At 44.2% G+C, this 20913-nt stretch overlaps 1 protein-coding gene across 3 annotated transcripts; it reads right to left on the reverse strand.

Moving 5' to 3' along the window:
• Positions 1-113: 113 nt before the first annotated feature.
• Positions 114-20832, reverse strand: ccdc22 (CCC complex scaffolding subunit CCDC22). Of its 3 annotated transcripts, XM_089003606.1 has the most exons (16): positions 20422-20832; positions 18909-19086; positions 18595-18727; positions 11789-11895; positions 11476-11560; positions 10917-11086; positions 6478-6693; positions 6234-6392; positions 5078-5197; positions 4894-5010; positions 4707-4808; positions 4182-4289; positions 2883-2978; positions 2600-2659; positions 2431-2505; positions 114-2238 (listed from the first exon to the last, which is right to left on the reverse strand). In XM_089003606.1, the coding sequence occupies exons 1-16, from the start codon at positions 20469-20471 to the stop codon at positions 2125-2127; spliced, it is 1890 nt and encodes a 629-aa protein (XP_088859732.1). In that variant the 5' UTR covers positions 20472-20832; the 3' UTR covers positions 114-2124. The 3 variants fall into 3 exon arrangements, with proteins under 3 accessions (XP_088859732.1, XP_088859750.1, XP_088859741.1); XM_089003624.1 differs by lacking the exons at positions 18909-19086; positions 20422-20832 and adding an exon at positions 12277-16874 and having other exon boundaries at positions 18595-18730; XM_089003615.1 differs by lacking the exons at positions 18909-19086; positions 20422-20832 and having other exon boundaries at positions 11789-16874; positions 18595-18730.
• Positions 20833-20913: the final 81 nt, after the last annotated feature.

The following is a 20913-nucleotide window of genomic DNA, read 5'->3' on the forward strand; positions in this document are numbered from 1 at the left end:
GACACATGCATGACTTGTCATGTGTCTTTCTGCTACACAAAGACAATCGGACATGATTGTTATATGTACTTAAAAAAGACTGTCACTGGCGGAAATGTTGCTTTAAGTTAGTGTTGTTGTTTTTTTTTTACACTGACCAATTTCCTTCCCCTACTTTAATCGACTCCAAGTCTTGATAATGTCACTGATGTACAGTACCTGCCATAAGAGGCCCGGTGAAATAGTCTGGTTGAATAATTCCTTTAAAACAATGAGATCACTGTGATGCTGTGGAAGCTCTCTGTAGATTGTGGCTTAAAAGGAACAATGCTTGTCCAAAAATGTCAAGAGAATTTTATTTTGGGTTAGTCAGAGGCACAGGTGTACTATATCCCATCAATGAGTTAGAATGTGGTAAGTTACCTCTAAATATGGTGACGTCCAGTTTTTCAACGTTTTAAAGTTTATACAAGTTTGGAAATATATTCCATCGCTGCATTTGCAGTCGTCTGCTCGCCTCCTATACTATTTTGGGTTTTACTTTTCTACCCCTCCTCCGCTGTCAGAATAGCCATAAAACTGCGCCTGTGGTTTAAGCAGACGTCAAACCAAATCTAAAACTGGCTTCATTTTGAACTACAGAGGAAAACACTTGAACTTTTGTTGACCTGCCACATCAGCAACACCAGACACTCCTTTTTGAGAACAAAATAGCAAATCCCAAAATCTGCCAGTCCTCTTCTAACCTGTTCATCTTTAGTCAGCTAGTTCGCATGGCTCCAGTCCCAGCAGTGAAGCAACCTTAGATTCTGGCTCCAGCACCCTCTCCTGGCCCAACAACCTGTTCTCGGTTTCCACTGTTGGGGCTGAGCGTGAGGTTGGTTGCAAACGAGACTCCAGGCCTATGCTGCAGTCGCCCGAGTAGCTAATTCTGTGCTGCTAAGCTGCAGCTGTCTGAAAGTGAAGTGGCTCAAGCGCCGCCATATGAGTGGAACAAATTGAAGCTTATATCCCACTTGCCTGACCACTTGAACCTGCCCAACAAATATTCTGCCAATGTAACCCTGACAATCTCCTGCAGAAGTTTCTTGTTGGATTAATCTACTTTATGAGGACATGACTGCCTTTTCAAATTGCAAGAGAACTAAAAAAAGTTTCAAGGATGTGTACACATCGACTTTTTTCCCAAATTATGTTGTGCATCATTTAGATCCATCACTGATAATTTTAGATGACCGTACTTCAATTTTAAATTATGCATGTTGAAAGGTGACTTAATGCATTTAAAAACACAAATACAGTTTAGGAAATGTACACTACTGCAGAATCACGTCAACATTTAAAGGTTAGATGAACAACAAGACTATGAGAACTTCTCATGACAAGCAGAGTGTGTTTAGTTTCACCAGCACCTGACATGTTGTGAGTCAATACGGTACTCAGTAAATGGGTCTAAACTACTTAACACTATCGGTAATCTCAATTAGTCGCATGTCACTATTTCGACATATGTGACTGTGATATCCTGCAAGCCCTATTAGTGATGACTCAACCATTTATGATGTTTGAAGCAGAATCATGAGTGATGACTACTGAATGTGTGCGTGTGTGAAAACTGGTAATAAACGTCGAAAACACTATTTTACAGTAGCTACATGTTTTTAATAACAGATGACACATTCAAATACCATTCATTCAAAATTCAGTTCAAATAGAGCTCATTCATGAAATTACAAGGGTGTTGCTGTATTAAAAAATGCAATCAAGTATGTTTTACCCAATTTTTTTAAACAATCATGACAATGTCCCTTAAACCTTTCATTAGCTCATTTAATGTTGTCATTTATCATTATTTTCATCTGAAGTTGTTTCAATGACCAGTGTGTGTTTTGGAAACTGGGGCATGTTATGTCTCAAATGTGAACAACACGAGAAATCAGGCATCAGCATCAATATGACATTAAAAATGCTTGTTTCGGTACTGTGGTACATATACAATCTACGCTTTTGAAGAAAAGCACCTCACAGATACCACAGCAGGCGGGAAGTGTTGATGAACACCAATTCTTTCGGCCTAAGACCGATTTAAGTCACGTTTAGAGTAACAATTGTTCTTTCGATTGGTGATCAGTAGGTAGATCAGAATCAGCCCTCTCTAACCTTGGCAGTAAGTGCAGAATTCTCTTGTCGGATAGCCTTGTAGTCTTCTAGAATCTTCTCCAGATTTGACGCAGTTTTGTTACTATTTTCTGTGTCAATCTGTGGACAAATGAAAAAAATATTAATTGTTAATCACTGATCGAGAGAGAGAGAGAGAGAGAGAGAGAGAGAGAGAGAGAGAGAGAGAGAGAGAGAGAGAGAGAGAGAGAGAGAGAGAGAGAGAGAATGTTTTAAAGTGCTCTATCAATACTGTTGAAATATAGAAAGATGAGTTGAAAATATTTTTTTTACCTGCTCTTCTAGATCTCGTATCTCTCTCAAAATTGTACCAGTATCCTCGATGGTTTGTATCAATTGATTGCAGTTCTACACCAAGAGAGAGGGAAACAGAAAAAATATGATATTGCAAGGGAGAGTGGAAAATGAATTGCGGCCGAAAAAATTGAATATTTGATTGTACTTCATGTAGGGCAGCCAGATACTTGTAGGATTTGCGGACCGACTTGTCTTTTTTGGCATCCTGGAAGTGATGAAAAATAAATATTTTTGCCATTCATGCAAGTTAGCAAAAGAAAATAAAACGTGACTTTACAAAGATAAAATCTTGAAATGTCTCAAACTACATCTAAAATTCCATTCTACACCTGCTAGAAACTTGAGTTTGGCATTTTGCTCCAAGTGATCACAGCAATCAAGAGACGATTACAAACAAAAGCACAGAAAAAGGAACGTGTTTTAAGGACCTTAAAGACAAGCTCATCTGTCACAGCAAAGGTTCTGTCCAGTTTTCCTGTGAGGCTGTTGATCTCTTTTTGTAGTTCTTTCGTGTCAGACAAAATCTGTGATTAGGAAAAAGGATAAAGAGTTGATGAAACGGGTCAAGCATCATTACGTCCTTAAAATTGCCACACAAAAGAGAAAAATCAAAACTTAACCATGAAATACGTCTGTGGAAGCTCTCAGTCGTACAGGAGTGGTCCATCGATGAAAAGGTTTCTTCTTTGAAAGAACGAAGTACAGATGACGGCTGAAGAAACCTTTTCATCGCTTAACCATGAAAGTAACCAAAATGCTCATATTAGGAGCATTGAGTGTCTGGTCAGCATGAAAAGCTACGAGCATCATATCTTTTTAAGTCCACAAACAACTCAAGCGCATGCTAAAAGGACAAACGACGTCTCCGGACAAGTTGTGTTTATAATTTCTAAAATGTCTTCAAATGACTTCTACTGAGCGTATTTTACAAAGATTCCACCGCATATAGCTATATTTTACGTTTTAAGACTCGCGCTGAATATTCCGGAAGTCTTGTTTTTGAGCTGGTGACGAGTCCTCATCTTACGTCACTGAAGGAACGCCCCTGACCGAAAAAAAGGACACATTGTAGCAGTCCTTCCATCACGTCAATGTATTTTGCTGTACTTTGGTCTGAAAACTTTGTGTACGACAAAAAAGAGGCAGAAGAGGGTGACAAAGCTCCATGCAAGGAATTAATCCGCCTGTGGAAACGGGCTGATTAATTCCTTACACGGCTTTGTCGCCATTTTCTGCCTTTTTTGGGTGCGACATTTCCCACCCCTGATGCCTCAAAATGACACGGAATAAATTCTTTAATCGATTGCAAACGTATGCTTTCTTCTTCAGAACTATTTGAATCATATTCATAATGGATGAGTAACAGGAAAGCATATTCTCCGAATCTGATGCCATTGTTTTGATTCTCCAGCAAGGCAAGATGCCTTGGGGTGACATCACGAACAAGGGGGCGGGACCTTCTGAAACGGGCCACTTCCGGGTTCATTTTTTTTTGGGACACTAAGTCATTTTTATTGGTGTTTTGCATTTGACTAAAAATATCAATATGCGTGCTTTGGGTATTTTAGATGTTATAAAACGTTTTTCTGATGTCAGTTAAGAAACAAAAAAGTGAGGTTGTTGTCCTTTAAAGGCACTTGAGAAATTTGCAGATAGCCGATGAGAGCTCTGAATTTAATTTTCCTTTGCTTTTCTTTCAAGGGAAGATGCTGGTCGGCAAGTCTTACCTTGGTGATTTCCTCCTTCTGTTTCTTGATGTTGCTCACAATCTCGAGAATCCTTTGTGTGTAAGATGCTCGAGACACATCCTTGGGAAGACTTTCTAACTCTGTGACCTATAGTGTGAAACGGCAATGCAAATAGAAAACTTGCATTTTCATCACATAATCATAAAATGTGTTGCTTTACTGTATATACTGTAACTCATGCATTTGCAGAAAAAACTGCAGATATTACAAAAAAGCAAAAGTATCTACTCGATAGCAAACCACATATGCCACCTATGCACTCAGAGGGTGTGGAAAAGTTGTCCGGCAGCCATGGTGGCACTGTTCGGCCATGTGGTTTGGTGTTCTTCCGCCGAAAACTAGTCCGCCAGGCATTGTGGCGCTCCGTGTGTTTCCCAAAAACTAGTTTGTATGCCAAGATTATATTCTTGCGAATTTAATGCTCGTAAGGCGAAAAGTTTGTTAGCTAAAGCGTTCATAAACCGAGGTATCACTATATATGGATATTTTTAATACTCAGATTACCAGCTGTTTGTGTATTTCCTCTTTTTTCTTGGCCTCCTCTGTTGATATTCGAATTTTGTCATGTAGACCCTTGATGTCAGACAGCTTTTTCGATGATTCCATCTGTGAAAAATGCTGAAAAATTAACTCTTGCGCATACAATCTTTTTGAATTTAATTATCACCATTATTTTCCTATGCGTACTCACATCTTGATTACTGCAGATTTCTTTAAGTCTACGGTGTTCATCAATGAGTGGCGCCCGATGTTTCTCCCACTTAGAGGCCAGGTTTAACACCCGCTGAGCGCTGGCCTCCACCAGATCCTGCAGTAGAAGGCCATGATTAATTTGAAGCCACTGGAGATTTTGAAGAAAAGAAATTTCACCTAACCTGAAGCTTGACGATGTTGTTCTCACCGTCTGGTAATAGATCAATGGTTTTCTTTTTCAGATGAATCTTTTCTTCCAGCTCATTGTTCTGCCGCTCTCGCTGCTTGAACTCATCCAGTACCTACACAGATAAATACAGATGAGATCTTTTGTCTGAAGGCCTCTTAATGGATTTCACCCTCTGGAACACAGCATCAGAATCTTAAATCCAATAATATCACATTAGAACCAGACTCAAATGACTCAATTATGTGATTTTGATCATGTTCCTCATGCAGTGGCCACGACGCAGAGTAAGCCAGTTAACCATGTTTATTTTTTTTTCTATATGGGAAACCCTGAAAGTGGATGTGACTTACACAGAACGGGTAAAAATCTTCTGAGTTATGTGTCGAAAAGAAACCAGTACAAGGGGCAAATATTATCTTTTGAAAAACGATCAAAATCCTTTAGCAAAATGTTTTGAAGATACAAACACTCATCTTTTTTGTGCCTGTAATGGGCAGCATTTTCAAAGCCCTGCTTGGTTCAGCGGAAAGGTCGGTGCTGTTGGACAATCTGCAGCTGGATGGCTTGAGGAGACCGCGTTGAGAAGAAAGGAGTGTCGATGCGTATGTGGAACTGTCGCGGTTTGGAATTGAAGCGGATTTATGTGGGACAGGAGATGTGAGACAATCTCTTTTCATCAATAAAGGCTACAGCTTCGTGTTTTCTTTCGACATTTAGCTTGTAGCAGACATGCACACTCCACCATGATGTCCCTGATCCACTGAAAAGGACACGTTGATCCTCTCCTCTTTCATGAAGAACTGCTTCAACAACAAAGACGGTAAACAAAGTGCTTAAGATTGAATGACAGCATGTTGTGTCACAATATTTGTTATTTAGATTCTTTGTTGTTGTTTTGACTTCAAGATGGCGCCTCGAGAGTGGCTGCCTTTACAGCAGCTCCTGTATTTTGTTTTTCTACTTCTTCCTTTCCTTTCATCTTACTTTCATCACTTTGCTGCTGAGAAATGTAAATTTGTCCCCTGTGCGAAGGCTAAAAAAACATGAGGCGTGCATTTTCTGTCAATGTCGGTTGGTTGACATCATTACATGATGAACCAATAAATGAAAATTCATTTCAGGGCAGAGAGTCAAGGGGTCGCTGCTACCTGAGCATTAGTGACACTCAGGTGCTTCAGTTCAGTAGTCAGTTGGTCCACATCGCTGCATAGTTGCTGAAACTGTTGCTGCAAAGACACAAGCTCCTCCAGTTGACTGCGGTGGTTAGCATCTGTCCGCCGCACAGGGGATGGCGGTGCTTCCGTCTCCTGACCAAACACGCACAAATAAAGACAGGCGGTGTTGATTAAATCCACACCATTGTTTTCATTCTGCACCGCCAGGCGTACGCACTTGTGTAAAAGTAAACTTCTGGGAGTGAGTGAAGTGAGAGTCCTTCGTCAGGGTGTGAGCAGAAGCAGCAGACCCTCTGAAGGATTGCAGTAGGTCAGACAAATCAGAGGTGGCACCAAGACCGCCAAAGGCACTTTCCGTGGGGGGAAGGGCATCAGAGCGAAACTGCTCCCCGATACGTTTACGCAAGCGAGTCAGTTTTCGGGCTCTGTAGTCCTGTGTGAAAGAAGACAATTGTTGCAGCAAATATGAGCGTGTACAGGAAATATTTATATCAGAACATTTTCATGATGTCCAACAGACTTCTGGAGGAAAAAAAAACATTTTTAGATGGAAATACTTATGCATACACAAATCCATACATGTAATATGACGACATGAGGATAAAAAACACAGCGACTTGAATTTTGAGTCTCTTGCCATTCTTCATGTCAGGCCAGAAGGTGACATCTGATATTCTTTTTGAGAAAGAAATAATAATAATAATAATATATTATTACTATTATTATAGTAATTAATAGTAATAATAATAATAAATAAATAAATAAATAAATAATAATAATAATAATTTTTATTTATAAGTGCCAAAATACTGGCTCTAATTTATATTTGATTTTAAAATGGACATAATGTAAACTAAAACTAGTCTAAACTCAGACTTATGCATTATGCATACTTTATGACAGTGGAATGAATAACGTGTAATGGTTATATGTTATTGGTTAATAATAATAATACATTTCATTTCAAGCGCCTTTCAAAACACCCAAGGACACTTTACAATAATAACAATAAAACAAAGCACATAACAATAAAACCATAAGTAAAATGATACATAATAAAATAGCAGATTGAATTAGACTTTGAAACCAATTTTAAACAAATGGATTTTGAGGTGGGACTTGAAAATAGGGAGGGAGTCAATATTACGGATGTTGGGTGGAAGTGAATTCCAGAGTTTGGGAGCAGAGCGGCTGAAAGCTCTGCATCCCATCGTGGTGAGACGGGCAGAGGGCACATAGAGGTGAAGGGAGGATGAGGATCTGAGGGACCGAGAGGGAACAGAGATTTGAAGCAGGTCAGAAAGATAGGGAGGGGCAAGGTGGATGGCTTTGAATGTAAACAGAAGTATTTTGAATTCGATTAGATGTTTAACAGGTAGCCAGTGAAGTTGCTGGAGGACAGGGGTGATGTGGGGTTTTGGACGAGTTGGAGTTTATGGAGAAATTTCTGATTGATACCGAAGAGAAGTGAGTTACAATAATCGATGCGGGAGGTGACGAGACTGTGGATAAGGATAGCAGCGGAGTGAGGGGTGAGCGAGGGACGGAGACGGTTAATATTACGGAGGTGGAAATAAGCAGACCGAGTTATGTTACGTATATGGGAGTGAAAAGATAGTGAGCTATCGAGGATGACACCCAGGCTCTTGACCTGAGGGGAGGGGGACACGGTTGAACTGTCAATGGTGAGAGAGAAACTGCTAGTTTTGTGGCGGGTGGATTTGGTACCGACAAGGAGAAGTTCAGTTTTTTCACTGTTAAGCTTGAGAAAGTTATGGGAAAGCCAGGATTTAATTTATGAGAGGCAAAGTGAGAGGGATGAAGGTGGAAGAGAGGCATCGGGTTTGCTGGAGAGGTAGAGTTGGGTGTCATCCGCGAAGCAGTGAAAGTGAATGCCAAACTTACGGAAAATATTGCCAAGAGGAAGTAGGTAGATAATAAAGAAAAGTGGCCCCAGGACAGACCCTTGAGGCACACCAGAGGACACAGGAGAGGACCGTGAGGTGAACGAGTTGATAAATGAATGGATAAATTGTCAGCGATCAGAGAGATAGGAATGAAACCAGCGAAGTGGGGTGTGGGTGATGCCGAGGGTGGAAAGTCTGTCGAGCAGGATAGGGTGGGAAATGGTGTCAAAAGCTGAAGTCAGGTCAAGAAGGATGAGGATGGAGAGTGAACCGGCATCGGCTGCCATAAAAAGATCATTTGTGATTTTTATGAGAGCCGATTCAGTACTGTGGCGGGGGTGGAAACCAGACTGGAATTGTTCGTAAAGGTTATTGTGAGTGAGGTGAGAGTGAAGCTGGGACACAACTGTCTTTTAAAGGATGTTGGCGATGAATGGAAGGTGGGAAATAGGACGCAAGTTATTGAAATCGTTTGGATCTGAGCCAGGTTTTTTCAGGATTGTAGTAACAGCTGCGGTTTTGAGTGGGATAGGAACAATTCCAGTTGATAATGAGTGAATAATGGTTGAAATAAATGGGAGAAGAGAGGGTAGGCAGGACTTGATAAGGATAGTAGAGAGGGGGTCGAGTTGACAGGAGGAGTTCTTGGATTTGGTGATAATGTCTGAGATTATAGAGGGATGGGGGAGTTCAAAAGTGGAAAGTAGTTGGGAAGGAGTAGAAAGGCTGGGAGAGGGGGGGGGGCAGAGGACCCGAGGTGCTGATGGATTTTGTTGATCTTTTCACTAAAAAACATAGGCAGAGTGTTGCATGTATCAGAGGAATAAAAGTGTGAGGGGAGAGAGATAGGTGGTTGTATGATTTTGTGATAGAGGGAAAAGAGGACCCGTGAGTTTCCAGGATTAGTGTCAATGAGTCCAGAGTAATATTGCGATTTTGCGCGTGAGATTGAGTCCTTGTAATGGGTGAGGTGAGTTTTGTACATGTCCTGTAAAGTCTTTAGTTATTGTCTTGATGGAGTGGAGATAGGCGGTGAACCAGGGGGCAGACTGGGTAAATTGGACAGACCGGGACTTTACAGGAGCAAGGGCGTTGAGGGTGTTTGTGAGGTCCGCGTTGTACCGGGAGACAAGTTCATCAGGGGATGAGTTGCAGTCCGGAGTCAGGGTCGCAATCATCTCAGCGAGGGTGGCAACGTTGATGTCCTTGATGTTGCGATACGTGTTGACACGGGGTGGTTTGGGGAGAGAGAGGGTGATGGAAACGTTGAATGAATCCAGGAAATGGTCTGTTATAGGAAGTTCATTAGCCGTGCAATTCTTTGGGATAAGGCCAGACATGCAAATGAGTTCCAGGGTGTGGCCTTTTATGTGGGTGGGAAAGTCCGAGAATTGATGCAGACCAAAGCTGTCAAGTGAGGAGGTGAAGTCTTTAGTGAGGGGAAGAGTGGAATTGTCCATGTGGATGTTGAAGTCCCAGAGAATAATTTCATTTGGTGACATGGTGGAGAGGTGTGTGAGGACATCAGAGAATTCTTTTAGAAAGTCACAATGTGGTTTTGGTGCAGAGTATACAGTGGCTATGATAGTGGGCGAGGGTCCAGAAATTTTACATGCAAGGCATTTGAATGATAGGGTTTCCTGGAGTGAAACTTGATGGATTTTCCAGTTCTTGCTGTAAACTATTAACCACCTCTGCGGCCTGAGAGGCGGGGCTTAAAAATGTAAACAAAGCCTGGAGTCGCGTCGTTGAGCTCGGAGAAGTCTCCCGCCATTTGCCAGGTCTCATTTATACAAAAACAGTCAAGCTTACGGTCAATCAGGATGTCTTGGATAAGACACCCCTTTCCCATAAGCAAGCGGACGTTGAGGAGGCCGAAGTTGACGCTGGTGGCGTCCCCACTGCGAGGCGCATTAGCCGACCTAGCCGGTTAGCAGGCTAACAGTTCTGTTTTGCAAAATAACTCAAAGAAAGCCCAACCAAATATTTTGTTCATGATGGATGCTTGGTTTAGGGTCTGTCCTTTTAGAAGTGGCGACAGGATCTTGCACAACTATTTTGCTATATTGGCTTCAGTTATCCTCCTCACCCACACTTTCCGCTGGATTGAAAACATTTTAATTCAAGTAAGCAGTACTCAATCAATTTCTGCCAACTGTAAGTACCCTAGCACCTATTCTTAAAAATATATATATAAAAAAAGGGTTTAAGTCATTCACGAATTCATTCGGGAATTGAAAATATGACGTAGAACACCATTCCCGAATTTCTTCGGGTTTTGCTTTTTCTTGCTTGGGTGCAGATAAAGCGCTGGCCATGGCATCTGGCTGTGTTTTTTTTCTTTTCCACAAGGGGGCAGCATTTCCCTTTTTACATGTTAACGCTTTGTTCCAGCTTCAGCTGTTGTTAAAGCGCTATATAAACCAATATGTATGCATTGTATTTTGTACAGCTGCCCCCTTCCAAGATGAGATAACTCAAGACCCATATAATTTATGAATTAATTATTTTTTCTAACGAAAGAAGAGAGTCTAAGGTTTCTTACACTACATTGAAAATTAATGTTGTCCTAAAACTGAATATTCTGTAGGTCCTGGAATTTGAGTGACAATGATAAAACCCCTGGCACTGGAGTGGACACATTTTGGCACGTCTGGCAGTGAATAAGTTAAATAGAGCATGGGATTTGGAATCATATGTTTCGACATGTTTTGACATACTTCAGTAGCAAGAAAAACTAATGATTTACCTGTGGAGTAAGGCGAGACAGGAGTCCCTGGCTATTCCACTCATTGTACCATTCCTGCGCCGCACTGAGTTCAGCTGTGTGCTGGTCCAGTAAGGACGCTGCCACGGTGGCATTATGGGCAAGCTGAGCAGTCACAGGAGGAAGAAAATCTCGCTGGTAGTCTTTCACCTCTGAAATCATGGAACCCACTTCAATTCAGTTGCAATACTTTCAATAAAACAAAACAAACAACAAAAAATTCCAACAGGAGCACAGGTGAGATATTCAAAATCTATTTCCACGTATGGAGATAGATTCACAATACTCTGACAGTGCATGCAATAAAATTATGAGTAAACACAGGTGTACATTGCATTTTTGGTCCACTACGGTTAGCTCATTGAAATTCCACTTTCAAGAACATGAGAGGCACTCAAATAGATATTGACTATCTTATTTAAAAGTAATCTTCAACCAAACGTCATTTTTAGAGGGAAAACTAAAATTGATGTGTGAAACAAAGTTCGTCAGAAAAAAAAAAAGATTAAACATCAACCAGTCATTATGAACTTCTGCTTACCTTTCAGTGATTTCTTCCCTGGATCTTCAATACAATAAGGTAAACTGAGGGGTTGCTTGTGGAAGCTGTGCATTACACCTAAACTCTACGGGTAGAAAAGCACACGGAGGACAATACAATATATATGATTTCTTTAACATGTGCATAAAAGGCCTTTAAATTGATGACACATTGTCTGAAACCCATCATCGTGGTTAAATAAAGTAGCAAGAATAAGAAAGTGCCCACTGCACTCATTCGCCCTCCTGCCCATATCATAACTGCAAACCTGACAGACAGTAAAGTGCAATTTTACTTAAGTTTAAGAGTTTACTTGTGTTTCACCATGGAGTGATAGCCTGCAGTTTGGAGGGAGCCAAGGCTGTGCCAGCTGGGCTTTAACAGCAGCAGCAATAGCTCTCTGAAGCATGGCAGATTTGCCTGTTGAAAAAAAAAGTCTGAGCCCTTAAAATATCAACAAAGCATTAAAATTACAAGCCATACCAAGAATGTGGACAAGTAGCAAGAATGTGGACACGTAGTCTAATGGCTGTTGTGGTAATACTGTAGCCGTTGAGGAAAGAGCACACACGACTAAATGTGGAGACGTGTTTATTCCAACGGCTAACAAGTGAATCTAACTCAAACAGAAAATGCAGTAAAATATATGTAACATAAACCAACCCCCCTCCCGTGCACCTGCTGGGTGAGATGCCTGGTCCTAGTGCCCGCCACACAGCCCCTCCCCCAGAACACCCAGAAGGAAGGTCAAGATGAAAATTTTGCAGGGGACTTGACCAGCCTGCCACAACGACTACGTACGTACGGTGGTGAAGGTGAACTCATTCGGGCAGGTGATCCGGGTGAGACCTGAGCAGGGGAACAACACTCAACCCTGGCAAGCCCCGGTGAGGCCGGAGGTTTCAGAGGGCGTCCACGACGTGGGACCCGGGCCGGTGAAACATCCTCGCCTGCAACTAAATGAGCCGGTTTGAGTCTGTCTATTGAAATGCCCTCCCTTCGTCCACCCATATCGAGCACAAAACTCTTTTCAACGTGTTCAAGCACCCGAAACGGGCCATCGTACTGCGGCCGGAGGGGAGAGCGGTGGGCATCGTGACGCACAAAGACAAACCGGCTGACCTAAGAGCAGACGGAACGAATATTTTGGGGACGCAGTGGTGAAATGGTGCTGGAGTCAGGGGCTCTCCTGGCAAAAGGGGGAAAGAAGGTGTACCCGAAGCTTCAGGCAGAAATTCACCGGGAACGCGGAGTGGCTGACCGAACACTAACTCTGCCGGAGAGGCGTTAAGGTCTTTTTTTGGGGCCGAACGTAACCCGAGCAGGACCCACGGAAGCCGGTCGACCCAGTTACCGTCCGATAGTGTGGCCCAAAGCGCGGCTTTACGTGACCGGTGGAAACGTTCGCACATCCCGTTAGCCTGCGGGTGGTAGGCCATAGTGCGGTGTACCTGCACACCCAAGGACTGCGCCATGGCTGACCAGAGCTCGGACACAAACTGGGGGCCTCTGTCCGAAGTGATATCGGATGGCGTGCCGAAACGTGTGACCCAGGACGACAGAAAAGCACGGGCAATATCTGCCGAGGTCGTGGAGGACAGGGGGACTGCTTCCGGCCACCTAGTGGTCCGATCGACCTTAGTGAGATGTGTGCAACCCTGGGAAGGTCGAGGTGAAATCTCCTGGCCGGAATCAGAAAAGATTTGCCTGTGTGTGCCTGTGGACTTTGGCGCGCTGACATGCCACGCATGCAGCTGGCCACTTCCTGGCGTCTTTTCGTAACTTGGCCCCAAGTATTTTGACTGTAGCCCGGAAGCCAGGGTGTGAGAGGGAATGAATAGAAACAAAAAAAAAAAAAATCGCCGATGGCACTCCTGCGGAACCACGGGACGTGTGACACCCGTAGACACATCGCAGAGGAGAGCGGAACCCCCTTCACACAGTGCCACCTCCTCAAGCTTCAGGGCCGTGCCTGCTGCCTTGAGTTCGTGGATGTCCGGATTCTAAGATTGGGCGGTGGCCATCTCTGAAAAATCCACCCCGAGCTGGACTGGACACACGATCGTGCGTGACAAGCAATCGGCCAACGGGTTACACTTGACGGCCACGTGCCGAATGGCGTAAATTCTGAAATGGCTGCTAAATGTCGTTGCTGTCGGGCCGACCACGATTCAGTAACTTTCGACATCTCTCTGTGCCTTTGTGTTGTCATATTACAGTAAAGTCTCGTTATATCGATATCGGATATATCGATAGTCCCGGTTATATCGATACTATTTCTATGCACGCACGGAGAAAATTACATGCAAACAGGGTCGGATATATCGATAGTCCCGGTTATATCGATATTTTTTCGGACTCCCTTGAATATCGACATAACGAGACTTTACTGTATTTGTTATTTTTGTTTTTCCCAAGATGGCGGCGCGTGAACACGCAGCGGCTCCCCTCTCCCGGCAGAATGGCGTTTTCATGTTTATTATGTTTGTTAATGTCATAAGTGCCTTGTATGCTGGGTCCGAGGTAATTTCATCTGTGCTGTATGTCATGCATATTAGGCAATTTGACAATAAAGCTGACTTTGACTTGGCGAATGTGAGTGGTTTGTGATCCACATATGTGGTGAACCGGTGCCCCTCGAGAAGGAAAACGAAAATGGCATGTTGCAAGATAGAGTGCTAACAACTCTCTGTCGAAAACACTATACTTGCGTTCGTTATCTTGCAGCTTCCGACTGAAAAATGCAGGGGCTTCCATTCATTTTCCACAAGCTGCCCGACCACAGCCCCTACGGCAACATCAGACGCTTCGGAAATGAATGCCTTTCCAGCGGCTCCTGTGTTTTGCTTTTCTACTTTCATTTCTATCATAACTTTGCTGCTGTGAAATGTAAATTTCTCCACTGCGAGACTAATAAAGGCAAATCCAATCCAATCCAATCCGGTGAAGGGCTGGCAACAAGGATGTCATCGAGATAGACGAATACACAATCGAGGCCTCGCAAGACTGAGTCCATCTGTCTTTGAAAGGTCTGTGCTGCCCCCTTCAAGCCAAAAGACATGCGGAGAAAATCAAAAAAGCCAAATGGGGTTATTACCGCAGTTTTAGGCACACCCTCTGCCCGTACCGGCATGGCACCTGGTGATAACCGCGAACTAAATCAACTTTAGAAAAAAAATCAAGGCGCTGGCCAAACGTACGGAAAAGTCTTGGATGTGCGGAATGGGGTAACGGTCATCTGTGGTTATATTGTTTAGCCGCCGAAAATCACTGCACGGCCGCCAAGAACCGTCACTTTTGGGCACCATGTGTGATGGTGAGGCCCACGGGCTGTTGGAACGCCTCACGTTGCCCAAGCGCTCCATCGTCGCGAACTCCCCTTTCGCCATTGCCAATTTTGCCGCGTCGAGGCGACGAGCGCGGGCTAAATCTGGCGTGCCGTCCGTGGGGATGAAATGCTCTACCCCGTGTTTCGTCTTGGAATTGGAAAAGGTGGGAGTAGTTAACGACAGGAAATCGGTCAGCAGACGTTCGTAAACGTTAGCTGACGTTAAATAATTTGCGTGTGTTAACGCTCCGAGCCCTTGAGCCTCACACAGGAAAGTCGTGAAAGAGATGGCGTCAATCAAACGACGGGTAGCAATGTCCACAAGTAGCCCGTGAGCACATAAAAAAAACTGCGCCGATTATCGGAACTGTGATCGAGGCTACAATAAAGTTCCACTTGAATTCCCGTCCGTGGAAGCGCACAGTCACCGACCTGGAGCCAAACTTGGCGATGGGCGAGCCATTAGCTGCGCACAAGGCATGCCTGCATTCACCTGCCGTCTTGTCCGCGGCGGTCGGCGTCAGCAGGCTTACTTGTGCCCCGCTGTCCACAAGAAAACGTCTTCCTGACGAGGAGTCAATGATGTAAAGCAGCACGCTTTCGTTGCCGGTGCCCACGGCTGCTACTGGGTGCCGGGCGTTGGAGATTCCCGGAGCCTCGTAGGAGCAGAGGGGTACACAGCGTCGAGCCTTGGCGCTGAACAGCTGATGGAAAAAGCAGATGGCTTTCCCGTGCCGCTTCTGCGATCCTACTCCGGCCACGGCGGTCGGATCGATGCTCGACGGCACTTCATCGAGGGGTTCGGCCGTCATGCTTTGCACGGCGAACCGCCGTGTCGCTAGAAGCACTCAATCTGTTTATTCCGTCAAACCACGATAGTAGCCGGTGGCTAGGCACGTCGAGTTAGCTAGCGCGGCGCGCACTGCGGCCGGTAGCTGGTGAAGAAATATGTGGGGGAAAAGGAATCCGCCATCATCCGAATTTAACAGCGACAGCATTTTGTCCATGAGATCCACTGCTGTTCCGTCGCTGAGTCCGGGAAGGGAAAGAAGTCTGTCTGCTCTCTCAGAGGCTGATAGCGTGAACCGCCTGAGCAGCAGTTGTTTGAGCGCGTCGTACTTCCCGCATCGTGGAGGCGTGTGCAGAAGCTGCATCATGCGATGTGTTGTCGGTGGGTCGAGGGATGCCACAACCATGTAATATTTTGGCTCATCTGTCGTGATGCCTCGAAGGTAGAAAAGTGCTTCCACATGCTGGAACCACGAAGCCGGGTCGCTGTGCCAGAACTCGGGCAACTTCACGGCGTAGGCGACAGCTGCGAGTTGGGGCGCCGGTCGTGGCGACATGGCCGTAGAAGACACATCTTTGTCTGTTGCCATGAACATTTCCAACGTCAGGGTCACCAGTGTATCCGTTGAGGAAAGAGCACACACGACTGAATGTGGAGACGTGTTTATTCCAACGGCTAACAAGTGGATCTAACTCAAACAGAAAATACAGTGAAATACAGTGAGACATTGGCTTACAAACTTAATTGGTTCCCAGACAGAGTGTGTAAGGCGAAAAGTGTGTATCCCCAAAAAAAATTCCCATAGGAAACCATTAAAATGAGAATAATCCGCTCCCAGGTATCCATAAAATATAATTTTCAATTAAATAAGCCTTAAAACTACACACAACATACCTTATTCTATGTATAATAAATGTTCTATTGTATTGTAATGAAAGAAATACAATGCACTGTATAATAAAGTCACTTTATTTACATTTGTGATGGTCGTTGATGGCTCTGAGTTGACACCTGTTGCTTTCTGACTGGTAAGATCCTATGAAACTGAGGCATCACATGATCATTCATCATGTTGATGATTCTCATAGCCTTTTCTGGATGGAACTGTTCAATAAAAGCATGCACATCAACTCCTGAATGGCCATCTTCTGCTTGTCCTCTTGAAGGCAAATCAAATCCTCTGTGTTGAGGACCTCATTATGGTCAGCAACAAGCTCCTCGATGTCATCTGCATCCACTTCGAGTCCCGTAGGTGCTGGCAGAGATTTTATTACAATAAGCCTGTCAAGGTAGGCAAAATGAAATGGCACACTCGCGATCCCGGAAAGCAACAAACTTACGCGATCTCGGCTAACAATCACCTCGGGCAAAGCAAATTCTTGGACTTGCCAGCACAAGACACAGCGAGGCGTCGTAATAATGTCACTGGTGAGGTGACAGCGACTCGTTGAAATGTCCCAGTATCGGCGATTGGGGATCAACACGCACACCTCGTTCGTGTTTCTCAATGATCTCCTTCTTCTTCTCGACTGTAATTTTGTTTTGTGTCTTCTTCGGCTGGCGGAGGTCGGCAGCGGCGGCCCCGGCCCAGCTGTCAACTCGCACGTGACAATTTCGGTGTCATTAGTCACGTGAAAGCATCGACTAAATAACACCTTTGTGTCAAGCTTATTGCGAAGGATGGTAGCTATGGTGGACAGTACCGGGCTCTTTATTTGTCGAATGGTCGTCGAAAGTTACTCTCAGGGAAGTGACACACAGCGTGGGAGATGTGTCAGGCTGAGATTCACATGACAGGCGCGGTGCGCACATGTGACGCCACAAGCGCACACCTCGTTCGTGTTTCTCAATGATCTCCTTCTTCTCCTCGACTCTAACTTTGTTTTGTGTCTTCTTCAGCTGTCGGAGGTCGGGAGCGGCGGCCCCGCCCCAGCTGTCAACTCGCACGTGACAATTTCGGTGTCATTAGTCACGTGAAAGCATCGACTAAATAACGCCTTTGTGTAAAGCTTTTAGGCGAAGGATGGTAGCAATGGTGGACGGTACCGGGCTCTTTATTCGTCGAATGGTAGTAGACAGTTACTAGACTGTTATTTTGTTTTGTGTCTTCTTCGGCTGAACACGAGTCTGTGGTGGCATCATTTTCGGTCCCATAACGGCAAAAGTATCGTTGAAGACGATCGACGTGTGCACTCATAGAAAGGGGGTGTGGAAAGGTAGGCCGGCTGGAACGCTGTTCGGTCGTGTCCTTTTGTGTTCTTCCGCCGAAGATTACTACGCCAGCCGTGGTAGGATGTGTATCGCAAAAATAGTGCGTATGCCAAGGTTTAATTTTCATAAACGTAACGTTCGTAAACCGAAAAGTTCGTAAGGCAAGGTGTTCGTAAACAGAGGCCCCATTGTATATGTAACATAAACCCAGCACCCTCCCGTCACCTGCTGGGTGAGATGCCTGGTCCTTGTGCCCGCCACAATACATTCCTAAAATGGAACATACAGTAAAGTCTCGTTATATCGATATCGGATATATCGATAGTCCCGGTTATATCGATACTATTTCTATGCACGCACGGAGAAAATTACATGCAAACAGGGTCGGATATATCGATAGTCCCGGTTATATCGATATTTTTTCGGACTCCCTTGAATATCGATATAACGAGATTTTACTGTATTCTGATTTTTGTTTGTACTGGTATATAGTCAATAGTTAGATCTGCATAGTGTTTGCCCACCCATTACGTGTGGAATTAAACAACCAAGTAAATCTTTAGTGATCTATCTAGTTCTGAAAATTTGCCTGTGAGCGAGCTGTTCCGAACTTCTACCCCACTGTTACATAACAATGGGTGAAATAAACACAATGTTTCTCCACCAATGACTTGGCAGGTAAGCGGCTCTAGCATTTGGCAACATAAGATGGCCGCTGCCGACGTCGCTCTTCCCGACAGGGAGTAAGTGGCATTGTTCGTCCATTCGAATATATTTTGGTGTTCTGTACCTGCTGGCTGATCTGAAGCTTCCGCATTTTCTCTGGGCAGTTTCTCCATAAGAAACATGAGTAGAGAGCGAATCTCTGTCTCACTGCTGTACAAGAAGGTTTGATAACCTATTTCGCCTTTATAACCAATGTCCTGCAAACAAGTTTGATATGTTATTATTCCGTCAGGTGTTCAGCGACAACAGCTTTTTGCCCCCAAAACACACAGCCATACAGCCCCCCCCACACACAAACACACACCAAAAAAACTCTGTCTCTGTTCATTTAAAAAAAAAGAGTTAGTACACAAGTCAATAAGTCATGAGTGCTGGTACCTGACATGCCTGTGCCAGGCTCATCCCCACCCTGAAGCGGGCAGACATGCCAGGCGGGAGGGAGGTTGGCAACGGGCTCCCCAACCCAGGATCGATCACCCGGATGCATCTCACCACCGCCTCCACTATCAGCTCACTGGTGAAGTCTTTGACACTTGCAACCTCCTCACTCAGCTCTCTACAAGCAGAACAAATGTACTGTTTTGGAATGTGTGATTGCGTGATTAATTGCAAGCTAACAGGCATATACCCACATGTTTGATCATGTGATGGCAATTACCCCAGACACAGTCTGACTGATTGAGTGACAAAGTAAAATAAATGTTGTTAATGCTAACAATTGACGAAAACAAATATAAAACCTTATTTTCATGCCATCAATCACCTTTGTATTCTACAACATATTGATGAGAAGGTTTCTTCAGCCGTCATCTGTACAAAAGTGAAGGTTTCGGACGTTTCGCCTCCTATCCAAGAGGCTTCGTCAGCGAACTAAAGTCTGACTGGTCGTATCGGCCCCATTTATATATCCCTAATGTCCAGACATGGTGGCGCCGGACACAGCTATGATAGGTCCCTACTCTCAGGTTGGGGGGCAGAGAGTGCATCCAAAAGATAGGCTACCAAATGAAAAACAAAGTAATGTAGTTTATTCCATACATTGTAAGAATGAAAATTGTAAAGAGCAGTACATTGGGGAGACTCAACAAATTCTCAAAAAAAGACTATCAACATGGCAGGGATAATATAAGTGGACCTCAATCGGCAGTACATTTGCACCTAAAAGCTAGCAACCACTCATTTGACGACAATGAGGTTAAAATCTTAGCGAAAGAACATAGATAGTTTGAAAGGGGGGTAAAAGAAGCGATTCTTATAAAACAACAAAATCCTTCATTAAACCGGTCTGGTGGGGTGAGGTTCAATTTGGATCGTTCATACAATAGCCTGCTTAGGCAAAACAGGTTAGTCAACTTTCGCAATGCTGATGAGGGTCGTTATGCTGATGAGGTGATACCGGGGGGAGTGGGGGTAATAGGCCAGTCGTTAGTCAGGAATGTAGGAACAATCAGTGGGGCCACAGGGAGGGGTCCTCTGCCCCCCCCAACCTGAGAGTAGGGACCTATCATAGCTGTGTCCGGCGCCACCATGTCTGGACATTAGGGATATATAAATGGGGCCGATACGACCAGTCAGACTTTAGTTCGCTGACGAAGCCTCTTGGATAGGAGGCGAAACGTCCGAAACCTTCACTTTTGTACAGATGACGGCTGAAGAAACCTTCTCATCGATGGACCACTCCTGTACGACTGAGAGCTTACACAGACGTTCTACAACATATTATATCTTTGATTAAAAAGCGACGTGTATAAATGCCACGTTTTTTTCCTTTGCATCCTTTGCGATGTCTTGTTTTAACTGTGGAGATGAGATGAATGTTCACCGAGAGGGAATATTTACTGTTCGTAAATCAATATCTGCAATCAACACATAAACGACAGCAAGTACTTACGTGCCGACTTGTTTTAGGGCAACTATCAGGATTTTGTCAACTTCCTCCATGTCGGGTGTTTTAATTTAAGGCGCGGGATTTAAGTACTGCATCAAAAGCGTGCAGCTTGTAGACCAAGCAGTCAATGAGTGAAGTGTGACTTCTCCATGGTGGCCATATAGCAGAAGAGCAAGCCTCAATCGGCTAGCATTTACTACTCGTTCGCAAGCAGAACCTCGCCTCTCGCGTCCATTCTGTTCTCCAAGTGAAAGAAGGCGTATATGTCATACGAAACAAATTTGCTTCTGTCCCAATCTTAAATTAACAGTTTCGTCCGATGTCAAGTTCGATAATTTTGACAAGTGAATGCATTTCTCCGTGGAAAACGATTGAAAATTGTGTTATAATTGAAAAAAAAGAAAATGTCTTTCTGGGAGATGGAGTCTTTCTGACAAAAGGATTATGCAAGCGAGGAGGGGGAAATAACTATATTTCCCAGCATGCATCAACATC

The sequence above is a fragment of the Hippocampus bargibanti genome, linkage group LG01 (genome assembly GCF_051943395.1).
Source record: "Hippocampus bargibanti isolate YZ-2025 linkage group LG01, ASM5194339v1, whole genome shotgun sequence".
Taxonomy (NCBI): Eukaryota; Metazoa; Chordata; class Actinopteri; order Syngnathiformes; family Syngnathidae; genus Hippocampus; species Hippocampus bargibanti.